The 18,418-nt window shown below is 32.0% G+C and overlaps 1 protein-coding gene and 1 pseudogene across 1 annotated transcript; one reads left to right on the top strand and one right to left on the bottom strand.

The window, feature by feature from the left end:
- Window positions 1-2,873: 2,873 nt before the first annotated feature.
- LOC128184736 (uncharacterized) lies at window positions 2,874-4,728 on the bottom strand. The gene has a single exon (XM_052854311.1). It carries the CDS (start codon window positions 4,663-4,665, stop codon window positions 3,124-3,126), a length of 1,542 nt encoding a protein of 513 aa, XP_052710271.1. The 5' UTR covers window positions 4,666-4,728; the 3' UTR covers window positions 2,874-3,123.
- An 8,494-nt stretch (window positions 4,729-13,222) lies between these two features.
- LOC128184682 (uncharacterized) lies at window positions 13,223-14,940 on the top strand (annotated as a pseudogene).
- The last annotated feature ends 3,478 nt before the right edge of the window (window positions 14,941-18,418 follow it).

Here is an 18,418-nt window from a genome sequence, read left to right as displayed (position 1 = left end):
GATGATTAGTTTTAAAGATGCAGTTCTTTTAGCACATAAATACATGATTGTGTTTAATGATATTTTTTAAAATATTTATTCGTAATCATTAACCAAAATCTTAAAACTGATATAAACAAAACTCAAAACGATATTTATTTTTAAGGATTCATTGACAGTATCTACAACTAAATCAGTTTTTGTGTCTAAATTATGGGAAGTAATTGACAATTTGAAGACAATGGCGAAGCAAATATACGGTAATATCCAGAAATGTAGCATCGGTTTAGAAAGGAGGATTCCTTTTTTAAGCAAGCACCACTATCTGTAGTAACCCTCAAAATTCCAGTCTGGATCCTCGTGCCTCTGTTTCTACGTACAAATCATCAGATGCTCTGTTAATTCCACATTTTAATTATAAATTCTTAAACGGCTATAACAGAGGGACATAATCACGATTTTGGTCAAATTCTATTTTTCTGTTTTTATTATTCACATTGCTTTAGAAATGCATTTCTAATGTTCAAATGAAATTTGAGAGTCAATCGTAGAGTTATAAGCAAGATACAGGACTCACAATTCTCTGTCATGTAAACAAGTCTCGGACCCTGTTTTTGTTTACTTAGGTTTAATATACCAATAAAATATTTTTTCAAGCTGATTTGTCTCTGTTCTTATTCACTTTGAGCATAATAAACAGTTCATGACATTAACACCTTCATCTCAGGTCAAAAACTGAAATTTTCACTTCAACATTCAAAATAAAACCTAAATCTTTTTTTACACAGCAAAGAGTAGTAAGCTCTGTAACTCGCTTATAATCAACGAATGACACTCAAATTTTTGTTGCCTATTGAAAATATATTACTAGAGCATTGTAAATATTATAATCGGGGAAAAAAAATAATTTTTGACCAAAATAATGGAAAATGCCCATTTAATTCTAATTTTTAAGCAACATATGACTGAAAACGGGATTACTTGTAAGTGTGTTTATCAAATCAGTGAAATTGTATAGACAATGTTGTCAAGTTGTGTATTTATCTATTCATAACGCCACCTTTCAGTACTCTATGATGATTTGTGTACTGTATACAGAATGGTTTTCGCTCTGTGTTATTTTCGCCCCTCTACACTAGCAAACGGCTTTGGCCTGTCTTGTATTTGCCTAAATGCAGTTGTCTTTAATATTCGCCCGCTGAAAACGAGGACGAAAGAGGGTGGGAGTTACACGGGGTGAATATTTCCCTGTGTACAGAATTAATAATGTACTTTTAACTTTTAAAGCCGTGGGGATTATTTTCATTTTACCATTTCAAGGATGTGTTATATTTTGTGTTCAGTGCTTTCCTTAATTAAAACAAGGAAGTTTGGGGTTGTCTGTTGTTGGTTGATTTATAAATTATACTCTCCTTCTCTCAAACAAAGGAGCATATATTTCAATATCTCATGATATGGTTTTGACTTATCACAATAGGACAGTACTCGGTCGATATACTCTTATTGGGTCTATATAACGTGTATTGGCCTCATCAAGAAGTTATAATTTCAGATTTATGATTGTGCGTTCACCATGTATCGGTTATTCTTGGGCTCTTCGAAAATGAAATGTGTTAAAAATGGTACATGTGTTCCCATTTCTTATTAAATCTTTGCAATTTTGGCAAAATTGTAAAAAGAAACCCCAATAAAATTTAGTAAAGCTAATTAACAAAGCATCAATCAACAAAACAGGAAAGGTCAAGAATAAAGTAACGGTAAAATATGCCTGATATTGGCAAGGCAGTTACCAGTAGATAGGCTCACACAAAGTACAATCTCTCTAAAGAAACAGTAAAATATGCTTGATATAAGCAAGACAGTTAGCAGTAGATAGGCTCACAAAGAACAACAAATCTCTCTAAAAAGTCCATTCTTTAATTTTACATGCAAAGTTAACTTACTTAAAACTCCATCAAATATCATTGTTGTATGCTTGGATCTTCTCAGTATAATATGCAAGCTGTTTAGTTAGACCTGAAGAAACACTGTTAATTCGCCTTCTATCATGATATTGTGATCATAAACTATGCAATTTTAATAAACTGAATAACAGAATTATCAATTAGAACCGTGTGGCATTTGAAGAGATTTCACTTTAACGAATGGAGTGTTTACAGGAAATATTTAAGAAATCCTTAAGCTTGAATACGTTTTCCAGCATTATTATAAATATAAGCGCTTAGTGAGATATGAAAATCAAAGTACTGAAGTACTGACGGGAGTTGATTTTATCGATTATCATTTATTCAAAATCAACGATATGTGATTTTGCATGGCAAGAAGTGTCAGTAATCGAAATATTTCTGAGAAATTGTACGGATCCAGACAAGATTGAACTCTTGTCTTGTTCAACTAAACGCTCGGCTGTCTCCGTTTATCTCCGACAAGCAAGAGAGACTCTGTTTTGTCGGATATTATCGGAGACAGCCAAGCGTCTGGTTGAACGAGACTACATTGAACTCTAGCGTAGGAATACAAACGACTTTAAAAAATATCTAAACTGTTTGTACAGTTTAAAATCTTACTATTTTCATGGTATAAATAAATTAGTTTTCTTGAAAAACAATGCTTCAGAATACATAGCATCGAATTTATCGATTATTTTCAAGAACTAAGTGTTGTCATCGGTATTGATTTGCGCTCAGGTCCAAACACTGTTTCACTTTCGCTTTGTCCGAGTAAGTGCATAGGAGAGTTGATTAAAATCAACTCCCAAAAATGATGTCTCCTACCCCTCTCCCCGACTTTCACATGTTCATTCTATTCTTATGATATGGAATGTATATATGGTTTTTTCTCTCTCGAAATTCATGTATCTCAATAACAACAAGATCATAAGTTGAAAGAAAATTCCTGTCAAATATATCCTGTTTAACTTGCTTGAGTTATAATGTATTTATTAAGCCTTTATTTAAGTTTAGACATACACATTCTAGGGGCAATTCATTATCAAAATCATTTTACATGTTAAATGAATAAATGTTATATAAATAAAGAATTGACTTCGTTTAATTTTTAAATATGTTTGTACCCTGGCGAGTTACAACATCTCTTTTGTTTATCTTTTATTTTTATCATCCATAAAGACACTTCTGTTATAAATCATCGAGGCCTGAACCTAGAATATATTGAATACGACATCATCCCAGAGAATAATCGGTAGAACGTAAATAAAGGCACCAGTGTGTTCTGAATGTACAGCCAACTTTTACGCTCCACAAGTTCAAGCTCCAAGTCTGTAGCAACGGTGCGGGGATTGTAGGAGGTGAGAAACCAGTATGTGAGGTTTGTGATCATCAGCAATATCCCTGCAGAGGAGATGACAATGGATGACCGTCCAATGGTACTATAACGTTTGATTTTGATTAAAAAATGGGTCTGTAGGTAGGATTCAAACATACCTACTGTTCGAGTAAAAACGAGCATCTTGACGGGACCTGGACTAGCCAGCGCAGTGAGAAATCCAAACATATAATAAGCCACCATTCCGGAAGAGGCCAGAATCAAAACATATTCATTGGTGGTCAATTTGGATGGTCTCCAGCAGCAATTGAATCCTTTGGTGAGGATGTAACTGCAAACGTAGATGGCAACGATACTACAGATGGCGCTAAAACATTCCCCTAAGTGCATAACGAAGAAAACGCTTTCATTTTTCCAAGAGAAGACAAAGGCTTGCAGTATTTTAGCAACAGATAATGGTGTGTTGATGAGCAATGCAATCACCATTATAAAAATGTGTGGTCCTTTTACATCATGTCTGTTGTGTGGGGAAAGTATTTGGTACTCATCTCTTTCGCCTCTAGCTACCTCATTGTCGAAGGTTTCTTCGTCAGACTCTACAGGCCATCTCCAAAAGGCGATTATAAAACTTGACGCAAGTATACAGAACTCCAGCCTCGGTGGCAACAGGTAAGGCGTGACTTTTCTGCTCAATTCCCGTTGTATTCTTGAAGTGCGAAAACAGTAAGACTCGTTGCTGTATTGTGGAACAGTGGCGTTCTTTGACAAATCGAACACGTTGATGTTGGAAACCATAGTGTTGAACCATAGAGCAAAGTTTGCAGCTAAAATCATGATGCTTGCAATGTTTACAATAGAGTCATGTACAAACAGTGAATTTCGAAAATAAGAAATAAAGCTGGTTTGGACAAGTAGGAATAGTAACATTATGACATTACTTAAAAATGACAATACCACACGTTCACTTCTCAATGTAAACGATCCGATACATTCGATATAAATGGCGAAATTAATGGAGACGTGAATGGTAACAGCCAGCCCAAAGATCCAGAGAAAGATTATCCGAAGATTAAGGGAAGGGTCCGTCGTAGAGGATGTTTTCTTTCCTTGGAGTTTCAGTTTGTTTTGGCAGCCCCTCACAGTGAGAGCTACTAACGATGCAAATCCCAAAGTAACAAATGTCATCACAATTACCCAGTTTCCAGTATTGGCCTCGGCAGATATTGCTTGGTCTGCGGCAAAAACGCCAATGAAGACAAACAGACTTGAGATTATGTGCATGAAGAGTAGAAATGCTACCTTTTTCCCCGAATCATTTTGCACAGGTTTCAATGTTGTTGGAAAGATTGGATGAGCCAGAACCCGGAGGAATCTGCCAATACGTAAAACATTGTCTGCCATTTTAACGCAACATCATAGCCACTTAAGATAACATGGATACCAGGAAACGTGTTTAGTAATTGTAAAAGTTGTTTCAATAATAGAGTGAGTGACTATAAATATATAAGCACGAGGAAATTAAAGAAAAGCACTGCACTGAGAGGAAGTAGTACCAAAGTGATTATATGACGTATTTGTCTATAAACTGAATACAAATACGACGCAGGAATAGTTACTTTTAAATTAGACTTTGATTTTTTTAAAACTAATAAGAGTAGGAGGAATAGGCTTAATCCACTTTATAAACTCTCTATATGTTTTTTTAGTCCCTTACCGGGTTTCACCGTCCGTCCGTCTGTCCGTCCGTCTATCTATCTGTCCCACTTCAGTTTTCCACACTTTTTTTCTTTATGCGTTTGAGGAATAATATGAAATTTGCTGAACAGCTCCAAAATGTCAAACTACAGATCAAGTTTACACTTTTGTAGCGTTTGGTTGACATTAATTTTTTATATTCCAATTTTTTAATGTTCGGGTTCGATATTCTGCATAACAGTGCATTGTTTTCACAATTTCCACAAACCGGTAGGGGACGTGTATTGCTTATGCAATACTCTCAGAATGCTTGTTTTTTTTTGGTACATTGTTATACTATGAAGTTTACTATTTAACTTATTACTTCAGATGATGCTATAAATAGCCTTACTTTGACGTATCGATCACTTATAAACCCTCATACGTGTTCGATAATTACAAGATTTGTCTAGATTTTGTGAATACTTTTTGATTGGTTAACACTTCGGAGGTAACCTTTTCCGGATGGTGATAAATACAGTCAAAGATGGGGCCCTCAGTGATATAAGGTGTTATGGGACATATCCATGTTTTAACGTATTATCGAAATAAACAATAATATGAAGTGTAATTATGTAAGTAGTTTCTATCCCAAAAGTGTCACTTAACAGCGTGGCGGAGTGGATAAGAGGGTTTGCTATGAATCTGTAAGTCATGAGTTCGAATCCCGCTGGGTGTTTTACACTTTCTTTCTCTCCAAAAATTTATAAAAGCTATTTTTTGGTTAAATATTAAATATTGTAAATTTTAAAAATTCTTAACCGGTGAAAGTGTTTGAATTATATTGTACTTTAATCCACATTAAAATAGAAAAATGTCCCATACCACCTTAACTAGATTTATCGTTATTTTTCCTATTGTCACGTTTTGTTAAAAAGCCCCGAAATTCGTATTTTCTTCGCTTTTTGATAAATTCGAGTTTTTTAGTTAAAATATTTTCTCACTTCTCTAAAATGATTTGGTAGATATCAAACAGATTGCAGTATTTAATTTGAAAATTTGTCGTCGCTAATAGCTGCTATTTACATATCTAAGACCCTTAAACTAAAAGTAAGGTTCTATGTTTATAATAAAAAGAAATAGTATATTTTACAATAGTCATTTCCACGGGCTAGGATAAATTATATGAAAGTTTTCAATGAAACAATTGGTAGTTTGTCAGATATACACAAGTTTATATTAATCTATCGTCTTTTTTGTTTTTAAATCATGTCTTGGATGTTCGAATTAAAATATTCAAGGTATTGAATGTTTGCCTTTTAGATCCCCACATCTAATTAAGCCTTCATAAAACTACATTACTCTGCTTCCAATCTTGACTGGAGGTGACTAAATGATCAAACGATACTTTTAAACGGTATTTTAATCATTATAAAATTCATGCTTTTTATAAAAAAAAATCAATTTCTACATGAATATAGCAAATTTCTAATACTTCCGGTAATGGCTCCTTAGAATAATGCCCAAATCAATTGCAAGAAAAACTAATAAAATACAATAACACACATTTATAGATTTAACCATATTTCGGTATAAATGGATCCCTCTGGGTAAAAAAATATGTTAGATTTAGGAAGAACTGTTTCCTGGTTCCAACAGAGCAATAATTTAGTTGTAATGACAAGGATAATGATAATGTAAAATAGAAACACAACAGTTCATGTATATCCTTTAGTTGTAATGACAAGGATAATGGTAGTATAAAATAGAAACACAGCAGTTCATGTATATCCTTTAGTTGTAATGACAAGGATAATGGTAGTATAAAATAGAAACACAACAGTTCATGTATATCCTTTAGTTGTAATGACAAGGATAATGGTAGTATAAAAAAGAAACACAACAGTTCATGTATATCCTTTAGTTGTAATGACAAGGATAATGGTAGTATAAAATAGAAACACAACAGTTCATGTATATCCTTTAGTTGTAATGACAAGGATAATGGTAGTATAAAATAGAAACACAGCAGTTCATGTATATCCTTTAGTTGTAATGACAAGGATAATGGTAGTATAAAATAGAAACACAACAGTTCATGTATATCCTTTAGTTGTAATGACAAGGATAATGGTAGTATAAAAAAGAAACACAACAGTTCATGTATATCCTTTAGTTGTAATGACAAGGATAATGGTAGTATAAAATAGAAACACAACAGTTCATGTATATCCTTTAGTTGTAATGACAAGGATAATGGTAGTATAAAATAGAAACACAACAGTTCATGTATATCCTTTAGTTGTAATGACAAGGATAATGATAATGTAAAATAGAAACACAACAGTTCATGTATATCCTTTAGTTGTAATGACAAGGATAATGGTAGTATAAAATAGAAACACAGCAGTTCATGTATATCCTTTAGTTGTAATGACAAGGATAATGGTAGTATAAAATAGAAACACAGCAGTTCATGTATATCCTTTAGTTGTAATGACAAGGATAATGGTAGTATAAAATAGAAACACAACAGTTCATGTATATCCTTTAGTTGTAATGACAAGGATAATGGTAGTATAAAATAGAAACACAGCAGTTCATGTATATCCTTTAGTTGTAATGACAAGGATAATGATAATGTAAAATAGAAACACAACAGATCATGTATATCCTTTAGTTGTATTGACAAGGATAATGATAGTATAAAATAAAAACACAGCAGATCATGTATATCCTTTAGTTGTAATGACAAGGATAATGATAATGTAAAATAGAAACACAACAGTTCATGTAAATCCTTTACTTGTAATGACAAGGATAATGGTAGTATAAAAAAGAAACACAACAGTTCATGTATATCCTTTAGTTGTAATGACAAGGATAGTTAGCAGTATTAGATAGACAGCAGAAATATTTACCACACATCTTATCCATGCCTGCAAATTTGCACAAGTTGGCCATGTTTTATGGCTATAAAAATCATAAGAAAGACATTTAAAGGTGGTACAAAACAGATCATCTAAATTTTTTTCCTAGTATTTAATTTTTCTGAAATGTTTATATTTTGTTTTTTGGATTAAAATCTTTATATGTGTGTAAAATTTGAAAAAAATCGGACCTCACAATTTTTGCCCACATCGCCCCCAACAGAACATTTTAATCTCCTTTCGGTGGAATGTAAAATGAAATGGCCATTGTTATAGTTTCCTATGCCATTATTACACATGTTTGTGCTGCTATTCATACAGGATACCTTCTTTCTTGTTACTTAAAGATACTGAAATAAATTCTAACTGGTAAATAAAAATAATTTCTGATGCGATATAATGTAAAACTAGCACTTGTGAATTCTCTTTTTAGACTAAATTTTGCAGCACTTAACGGTATCAAAAAAGAAAATGCATATAATTCAAACTTGAATAAAATTTAACAGTATGATTGTCATGACCCTATAATTAAAATATATTAAAACTAAAAAAAAATGTAACCATTGGTTTTAGATTAATTAAGGTCAAAGTATATTTAACGGATGTAAAAATTGATAAAAATCCTAGATAACCTATTTGACATTTGACCTGTTGATATGACCTTAAAATTTGTTGGACATAAAGCCTAAAAACTGGCCGTGGTAGTTTCTAAATTTCAGGTCTTTACTTTGACAAGAACACAACTTACGCATTTTTAAATTGCACAAAAATAACACGAACACCATCCAAAGGTATGCTTCAAAATTATCAAAATACGCTGTACCTTAACTTTTTCGGCCTTGAATTATTGATGGGTATGATTCATATATATATATATATATATATATATATATATATATATATATATATATATATATATATATATATATATATATATATATATATATATATATATATATATATATATAAAAGATAAGGATTGAAATTAGTTTTTACATAATATCAACTCATTATTTTGTTTATTTGAGAAAATATTTCAAATAAATAATTTCAGGTGTGGTTCGTACTACCCTAACACCAATGACTATGCCATTTCCAATGTTTATTCATGATTCGATTGAAGAAAGGAAATTAATTAGATATTGGTACAATACTCATTTTTGTATTGTTTCTTTTATTTGAAATATAATTATTTTACTTTTGATTTCCGTTTGTTTCACTTCCTCAATTATTATTAAAATAAGGTCGTTTTGTCTTTATTGTAAATATTTTTTTTAAGGAAACAAAAACTGCAAACAACACCTTATATATCAAAAATATTTTATATAGTTATTTTGTTTGGTCAGGAAGCTCAGCGGATCGCAAAATTTATATAGATTTATAAGTTAGAGGACATTTTACAAAGTGTAGAAAACAGTAAAAACGAAATTAAGGTGACACCTATAGCTGACATATTCTATGAAGTTATATAATTAAAGGAGGTTTTCGAGTTTAAAACCAAATTATTTGAAAAAAGGATGTGTAATCGCTTATGTTTCTGATGTTATTCTGCAAAATGTTTAAGATTCTTCAAATCGTTTTCCAATTTGTCATCCAGCCTTTTTTCCCTATATCAAGAAGAAACGCAACTGCACGCGATGGAAAGATTGTATCTATTATTTTTCTTTCCCATGTGCTAGCTGGAATTGTGGTTTTCTTTGGTGTTGTGACTCGGGAAAATACGATTCTTCAAGGACTGGTTATCAGCAAGAATGCCTGGATGTCCTCAATTCTAATCGTCGGATTTTTGGCGGTCTCTTCTCTACTAATTTCAAGCTGTTTGCAAAGACGAGAGTTTGGATTAGCAGAAAGTGAAAAGGACCCATCCATAAACTTACAGCTCGTGTTTCTGTGGGTATTTGGATTAGCCACCATGTTACTCGTCGGTGTAAATATTACGACATTTTTACAATGTCTTAATGACAATTCAAACACCACTGACCAATCTTTATTCCTCTTAGTTATAAATGTTTTGTATGCATTATTTATTGTTTTTCAATTTGTACTTTTGACAATCAACAAACAAACAATTTTAAAGGCTACAGTTTATTTCCATTTCTCCATTGTCAGTATTCTCGCTGTTAATTTTGCCCTTTGGTATAGTTCAACCATTTATACATTTATTGCAATTGAGACCAACATCACAATGTTTTTGAATATATCATGTTTCCAGTCATCCGAAATTAAAATGAAACTTGGAAACAAATTATATCCGATTTTGTTTCCTCCACAAATGGAATTTTACATTCTGGCGTCCACTCTTACACTATCCCTCTGGTGGAATTCTAAACGCTACGTTGGATCTGATACAACGGACAGGTCCAGGCTTGTAGAGGTTCCCCGACATACGGAATTGAATGATCATGCTTCTACTGACGTAAACATAAAACACATTCTTTCTGTTATTCTCGGTGTTGTCCTCAATGTTCCTATTGCAATATCGACAATATTAATGAATTTTGTATATAAATGGCAAAACAGATACGTAAGAATTTTCTTCGATATTAGTGAAACACTGAGCTCAGTTTGTTCCTGTATTTTAGCATGTGCATGCTGTTACAAGATAAGATCTGTATCTCTAACTATTCCAAAGCCAATGCTAATACGGGATTATATTTTGATTTTAAGTTCTTCTGGAGTAATGGCTTTCTTAACGGCAAAAATCATAGAAATTCCGATAGAGTTTACCCTGACAAAAATGACAACTGTAAGTTGCATTTGTGGAATGTTTGAGACTTTTTTTCAAACCCATCTACTAATAAGCTCAAATATCAAAACAATTCCAGAATTTCGCGCTGGATCGCTGTTCATTTCTTCGTGTGCAATAATTCTGTTGATATCGAACTTGACTAATTGGTTTTTGGAATCTTACAACAAGCATTTATACGTAAAGGCTCGCTACTTTGGACACCAGGATTTGGACGTTGTTGAATATCTCTTTCTTCCTTTTGTAACCTTTTACAGATTTTTTTCGGGAGTGAGTGCCTATTCCATGTACAAAAGATTCAAACCCCGATAACTTAGCTTTTTGATTTGGTCCTGCTTATTTGTTTGTCTTGATGTCATTGATGTCATTTATTGTATTATATTTCAAATGTGTATTTTATTTTACATACATTAGACCAAATGCGATGCTACAAAATGGTTTTGACATTATATTTGAATAAAGTTGTGAAAAAAGAGAAAACTTTTGCACATCTCAAAAGTACAGGTGCACCTTTAAATAATTATAAACAAATCCTCTTTGTGTGGGTTAGATTAAATGGGAAAAATGTTCTAAACAAGCCATTTACAAAAAAGACATGTTTAGACTGAAAACTACAGATATTTATGGATAGTAAAAATGTTAATTTCTTTCCGTTAGCAATAACAAAAATTTCAATCGTGTTCGATGTGTTTGCTTCTTAATGTATGAATTTTAAAGAGTCAATGATATTAAATATGTTTTGACTCATACCTACTAAAAGGTACTTTTGATGTATAATTTAAACCACCAGTTCACCCCCCCCCCCCCCCCAAAAAAAAAAAATTATAAGGGATAACTTTTGTTCGAAAGAATAACTTCCTGAATATTTTCACCCATTTGTTATCTGAATGGTTATTGACCTTAATTGTGCATAGTTTATATAGACAGCACGGTAAATGCATATTTTTTGTTTTTGTTTTAAGGCGGGATTTAGCTCAGAATCATATCGGTCACTAAGTATGGGAATAGAACCCCTTTATGAAAGGAGCTCCTGCCCTCTTGACTGAGGTGTCATAATAGCATTTCACTGAAGGTTTACGTCCAAACATGGCTAAGGCTAAATAATTCCCAAATTTTCCTTTGAATTTGGGGCTTTTCCGCACGCGACAGGAGCTGATATTTCTATGAGATAAAAAACAATAAGTAAGAGGTCTAACTATCCCAGTTTTGTAATAATGCGAGGTCATTTGAATTTTTGATGCTTGTTGTTTCCGGAGGGGGGTGAAAAGGCCGGGGCTTGATTTTCAAGCACATGTGTAACTACGAGGTAAAAAAGTCTCATGCCTTGCTGGATGCACGTGTGTATTTTGCTAGAAAATTGTAAATGAAGCGTTGTTTAAAAAGATGTCAAGAGGGTTTTTGTCAGAAGTTCGTTTTGAATTATTAGTCTGTATATACAGTTTTGCAATTTTGGTAAGAATATTTAGAAAAATTTCAAACTGTAGTTCAACCTGCAGCAAAACCGAGGTTGTTTGATCACATGATGACTATTATCTGCATAGCAATCCCGAGGCTGTTTGATCACATGATGATAATATCTGCATAGCAATCAGGGATGGCATAAGCAGTAGAACCGAGATTGACCTTTGATATTTTTTAAAAAGAGAAATTATACATCGTTATTTGACGAATAGAACTTTTTATTTATTGTCCTTTAAATTTGTGTTTAACAGGTGTCCTCCAACATAAACCAAAAAAGGGACATTTTTTTAATGCATTTTCGTCTGTAAAATATGTGAAACATTAGCGAAGCAATGCAAATTATATTTGGCCAAGTTATGTGCGCAAATTACACTAAATATTAATTTGAAAAAAGAGGAAGGTGTTTTTGTAATGGCGACGCTCTTAATTAAAATCTTATGGAAATAATCATGTATTAATATTTATGAAACTCTACAGGTTAAACAAATTTATGTTTTAAAAAATTACACTATCGATATTTTATAAAATTGAGATTAAATATATTTTTACAAAACCGATAAATAACTAAGATTTTTTTTTATTATGACGATGTAGAATTGTATGAAACAGATATTTAAGAAAGTTAGGTTTAAGATAATATTGAAATAGAGGTAAATGCTGGAAATGCATATCTTTTTATATTTTTACATTACAGATTAAACGACAATTATGTGCATTTCCTTTTGTTTACTGAAAATACACAATATGCATAATGTAATTTTAATCAGTGTTTTTTATTAATGACAAACTAAATCTGATATTATTTATTTGTTTCGATTCTGTTAATTTTTGCTGTAACTGATAAGCCATAATAAATATCGCAAATGAATGTCTTTATGGAATAATGCCATTAAAAGTCTGTTAAAAATGAAACACCCCCATCCCCAAATATTGAATTTTTTTTTAAAAAAATCGACGAAGTTCAATATTTAATATTTAAAAAATATTATACGAGTATTGTTCTTGTTAATAAACCCAGATTTTTTGGAAAATGATAAATTATGTTTCCTTAGCAAGATAACAGGCTAGGAATAGGTGAAATAAGGGCGCACCTGTTTAAGAACGTGTTTTCTCATCCTTTTATCTCTCAGAATCAGATTTTGCGCACACAATCTAAGAATGTCCTCTTTAGTAGCTCGGTGTCTTTTTTGTGCCTTTTATGCATTTTTGCGCTTGTTTTCTCTATTGATCTATCTAATAAGGATTTACCATTGGTGGTCAAAACTGAAACAAATATTCCTACCAAACAAGATGTCTGGCGAGACAAAAGTACAACTGTGAACTCGGAGATCAAGCAGATGGATGCCATTTTGAAATTAGAGGGTCGTCTTCTAACTCTTGAAAAAAAAGTCCGTGACCAAGAAGACACAATTGCTGAGTTAAAGAATTATAAAAGTCGATACCTTATTTTAGAAAAAACTGTCCAAAATTTACATTCAAATTTGAAACACGTTTACAGTAACAATCAAACTCCAAGTCATAATTTGAAAGTTCATAACAAGGATGATATTGATAAAGTACAACTAGATCAAAAGATTGGGAATTCAAGATTTTTGGAGGATCAACCAAATATCAATACGATTGATTCACAAGAAGAACACATAATGGTAAACAGTAAGTATAATTTTATTCTTTACTTTTCACTGGGTCTTTCATGTAAATACTTGATTGCTTATATATGTGTTTATGATAAAAGGCTTTGACTGAATCCATTGGATATGTTAAACTGAAGGCTTCATGTGACTTTTACTTGCATCAAGATTAATTCATTTTATAAGCATATATCATCAATGGAGATAATTAAAGTTCTTTAAAAGAAACCCTTTTACCCCCAAATTTTTTTTTTTGCTTTTACCTTGTAAAAACGTTTCACTTAAGATGTATCATACGGGGGCTGTCCAAAAAGATCGTAAATAGTCGCGTGTATTATTTGAATGGGTTAATATATTCAAATTATTAAACTATATGTTTGTAATCAAATAAGAGTGGTTTTAGATTCTTTACCTAAAAATAAACTAAATCGCTACTACTCTATAAAAGGATTGCAGAAAGTACGCACGGCCCAAGGTAAAATGGGCCAAAACTCGAAATTAAGGCTTTAGAAGGTCAAGGTTAGCCGACGGCACGGTACTCCGCGCGTCATCGACTTGGGTAAAACATCGATAGATAGGAATCAAATGATATTGGAAATGTTTACATAATGATAACTCTAATGTAAGAAGATAAATTGCTCTGATTTTAAACATATACTCCATTATAGTAAATATAAAAATATTATAATACCTTCCTAAAAATGACTTGTTACATGAGTCCACGAACTTTTGGACAACCTTCGTGCAATCCTAGTTTTAGTTGGTCACTACCACAAAAAGGTATTAAATTTCATAAATTGATGCAAATTAACAAAATATTCATTTTTTAGAGCGCCTCTTGCAAACTTCTCCTACAAACATGAATCAGATTGTAGCCTTCCATGCATCCAGCTACTGGTGTATTCATCGTACCAGTGACAGGTGTATACGTCTTTACTTGGACTATTCGGGTGGATGTCCACAACTACCATACAACTCAGTTAATGAAAAACACAGAAGGAGTTGACGTGGTCCATCTGAATCCAAATGGGGGTATTGGTGAAGTGACCGGGATAGCGGTATTCATGGTCAATGAAGGTGACGATGTCTTCATCGAAACATACACTCAGTTTAATGCAGGATTTATCTCAAGTGACGCGGCTGGAAGGTCGTCGTTCTCTGGCTGGAAGCTCACTTAAACAACCAGCTACATTAAATACCTTATATTCATTGTTCATTCCGAAAAATAAAATTGATTATTGAAAAGAATATCGTGTCTCAATGTCGTGTCTTAGTTTGTCTGTTTAAATGTAGGTCAAAGTTAAAGCTTTAGAACAAGAAATCAACATCATTACATTACATATTTGTACTTTTTCATCGAAGTCCATTATCGAGCAATAATAACCCTTCATACCCAAACCTGAACTTAACACGTTTCTTGCATTTATTTCTAAATTTTATGCATGTGTAGTTTGTCTCCACTTATGAAAGAATAACTATAATAATTTTTATATTATGTTTCTCAATAAATATTTAAAAGGCCACATTACTAATTTAAATATTACTAGTAATAGTACATGTATCGCTTTTTACAGTCAATATAATTTACAGAATTTGAAAGTTGATAAATCAAAAGGCACTACACCGAAAATAATAGGATTTTATTGACAACCTTAACTGTGATGACAACCATTATAACAAATTCTTATTTATTTATTAGTTTTGTCAACATAAAGTTTATTTATTTCTTCTCTATTTGTAGCACAAGTGCACGTTGAACAGTTTCTCAATCTCAAACGAATCGTTTTTAGAAGTGAAGTTGATTTAATTATTCAGTCATTTCTTCTGTCCTATGTCTTTTGAGAAAACCAAACTAGATAATGTTTATCTACTTTAAGGTGTTAACATACTAGAAATCGACTAATGATTATTGCAATCCATGTCAATTTCTTTGCTCATGTTGTCTCTCTAGAAGTGTATTTGCTACAGAAAAGGACCTGTTTACACATTAATAGTTTGTGATTCTGATGAGGATAAATACACATTTTCCTCAATTGTATTATATGACTTTTGATTGGTCTACTGCTTCTACTTTTTAGGTCTTTCCACCTTTCAGGTGAAAGACCTCTTGTTTTCTATATGTTTCTTCTTCTTCTTCTTCTTCTTCTTCTTCTTCTTCTATTTAGCTCGGGGTGACTTTTTTTATTATTAGAGTTATCCAAACAATTTAAACTTTATGTAATTGCTCATTAAAAGTTATGGTACCAATTGACCCTGTGTCAAAGAACATCCAGAACTTACAGAGTTATTGCCCTTTGAGAAGGAAATGATGTTATCGCTACTCCTTTGAAACCATTAGAGATAGAGATTTGGAACTTTTACCAATGTCTTCATTACACTTAGAGGGTTCTTCAATCTATTCATACCAAAAGGATCTGAGGTCCCCTTGTAGTAGTTATTGCCCCTGAAAGTATTTAAATTTCCATAAAATCACTTCCAACTTTTTTATCATTTATCATAGAGACTTCGGACCACTTGTGATGGAAGCGTCTACCTTTGCCGAACAAAATGACATAAAGGTCAAAGGTCAAGGTCATTTGAGAAGCCGTTAATTAATGAGTTTTTATATCTCTTTTGTTTAGGGTGGTAGAGAAAAACTTGTTTATGGATGTAGTAGGACATCTTAAGCCATTTTAAAATATAGCCCCTTGGCTCATACCTTTGAATAATTACAGAGTTATTGCCCTTTTGTACGAAATGCTTGTTATCGCTACTCCTCTGAAACCATAAGAGATAGAGATATGGAACTTTTACCATTGTCTTCAGTACACTTAGAGGGTTCTTCAATCTATCATACCGAAAGGATCTGAGGTCCCCTTATAGCAGTTATTGCCCCTGAAAGTATTGAAACTTCGATAAAATCACTTCCAACTTTTTTACTATCTATCATAGAGAGTTCGGACCACTTGGAATAGAAGCGTCTCCCTTGGCCAAACAAAATGACAAAAAGGTCAATTTCATTTGGAAGTCTGTTAATTAATGAATTTTCATATCATTTGAAATACAGAATTATAGTAAGGATTTCAATAGCTTGTTGGATTGCGCAATAAGGTATTCAATTGGGTCAGCCAGGTATCACATCAAGTCCTGTAGTTACTCAAGTGGAACTTGTTTTTACAGTCAACCCATTCATTTTGTACAAAGACAGCTATCCTCTAGAACACTCTCTTCTATTGTTAGGTTTACTGTTTATATGATTGTGTAAAGAATATTCACTTGGCTCAGTTTTGTTCATAGTAAGTGGAAAAAAAAATCAGAAAAGTAATTCAATAAATGTTTACGATATATACAACATGGAATTCTTAAAGAAATGGCTTGAAAATAAAAAAAAATCTCTTTAAAAATCATTTATCATTTCATGGCTTTGCGGTTTTCCCATTTTATAGTACAACATGAATCATAGGTATAATAATTTTTTGTATACCTTATTGAGCAATCTAGCAATTCATTAAATATATTTAGGTGGAAAGACCTCAATTGTTCGAGAACTACTAGTTTTTTTTAAAAGTGTTTGATTTTTTTAAAAAAAGTATAAGTATATACTTGACAAAACTTTTAATTTAAACTTTCATGCAACATAAACAAATTCTAAAATCTGAAACATTTGCGTGCATTTATTCGACTCGAAAAACATTCTATCGTATTCTTCGAAATGTCTTTTGTTAGCCGAAATTGACCTAAGACTTTTTCAATTTATATCAATCAAATAATCACATTTTAAATAACACCTTCACCTAAACCCTTTTTGAAATTAAAATTGATATATTTTTATTTCATATTGATCAGTGGTGTAAGCATCGGACTTGTCAACCGCAGATCATGAGTTCTAATCTGTCTAGACCTTTTGCATATATATACGAAATTAAATTTACAATTCATAATTTTTATACCAAAATTTAATATGCTTTCGACTATTTGATTGTATACTTTTTATTCATCATGTTATATATCATAACCAAGAAATTTTCTGCTGAATTGAGAAACTTTTTTTTTCAGCTATAGTGAGCCACATTAAATGTAGCTGACTTTACAAAACTATATCTTGGTTTTAAATTCATTCGAAAGTGTGTAATAGTTTTAGCTAGGCATATTAACAATTACGATATCATGTCATGAAATAATTTATTAACATATTTTGAAAACATTGTAACGTGTTAATGACCAATTTTGGTTGGGGCTTATAGTTTTTAATATATTGAGTTCATATAACACATAAAGCACGGAATAATTGTTTACGAACCATAGTTTCATTAAAAATTATGTTATTACATTTTAAACAAATACAAATAAAACTTACAACTATTATGTAAATAAGGGAAACTTTCAACCTAGTGTATTTTTTTCCCTGTCTTTTCTTATTTGTACCCCTCTAAGTAATTATATTTTTTTCGTTTTTAAGTACAGCAAAACCGATGCATTAACGTTTCATACACCATTGAAGTTCTCCATAATTGTCCGTCATTATTATTTAGAACTTAGAATCGCATTTTATTCTGTTCTCCATATCCTATTGCTATCCGTTTTCGTCCATCGTCGTGCGTTAACAATTTTACATGTTTAACTTCTTAAAAACTACAAGGCTGATTGTTCACATTTTTGGTGTGAGGCATCTCTATGGCATCTCTATGGTAAAAGGAATCTATAGTGTGAAATTCATAGCTCTACCACCCCGG

This window comes from Crassostrea angulata, chromosome 5 (assembly GCF_025612915.1).
Source record: "Crassostrea angulata isolate pt1a10 chromosome 5, ASM2561291v2, whole genome shotgun sequence".
NCBI classification, from domain to species: Eukaryota; Metazoa; Mollusca; class Bivalvia; order Ostreida; family Ostreidae; genus Magallana; species Magallana angulata.
This window is presented reverse-complemented; position numbering and strand designations above follow the sequence as displayed.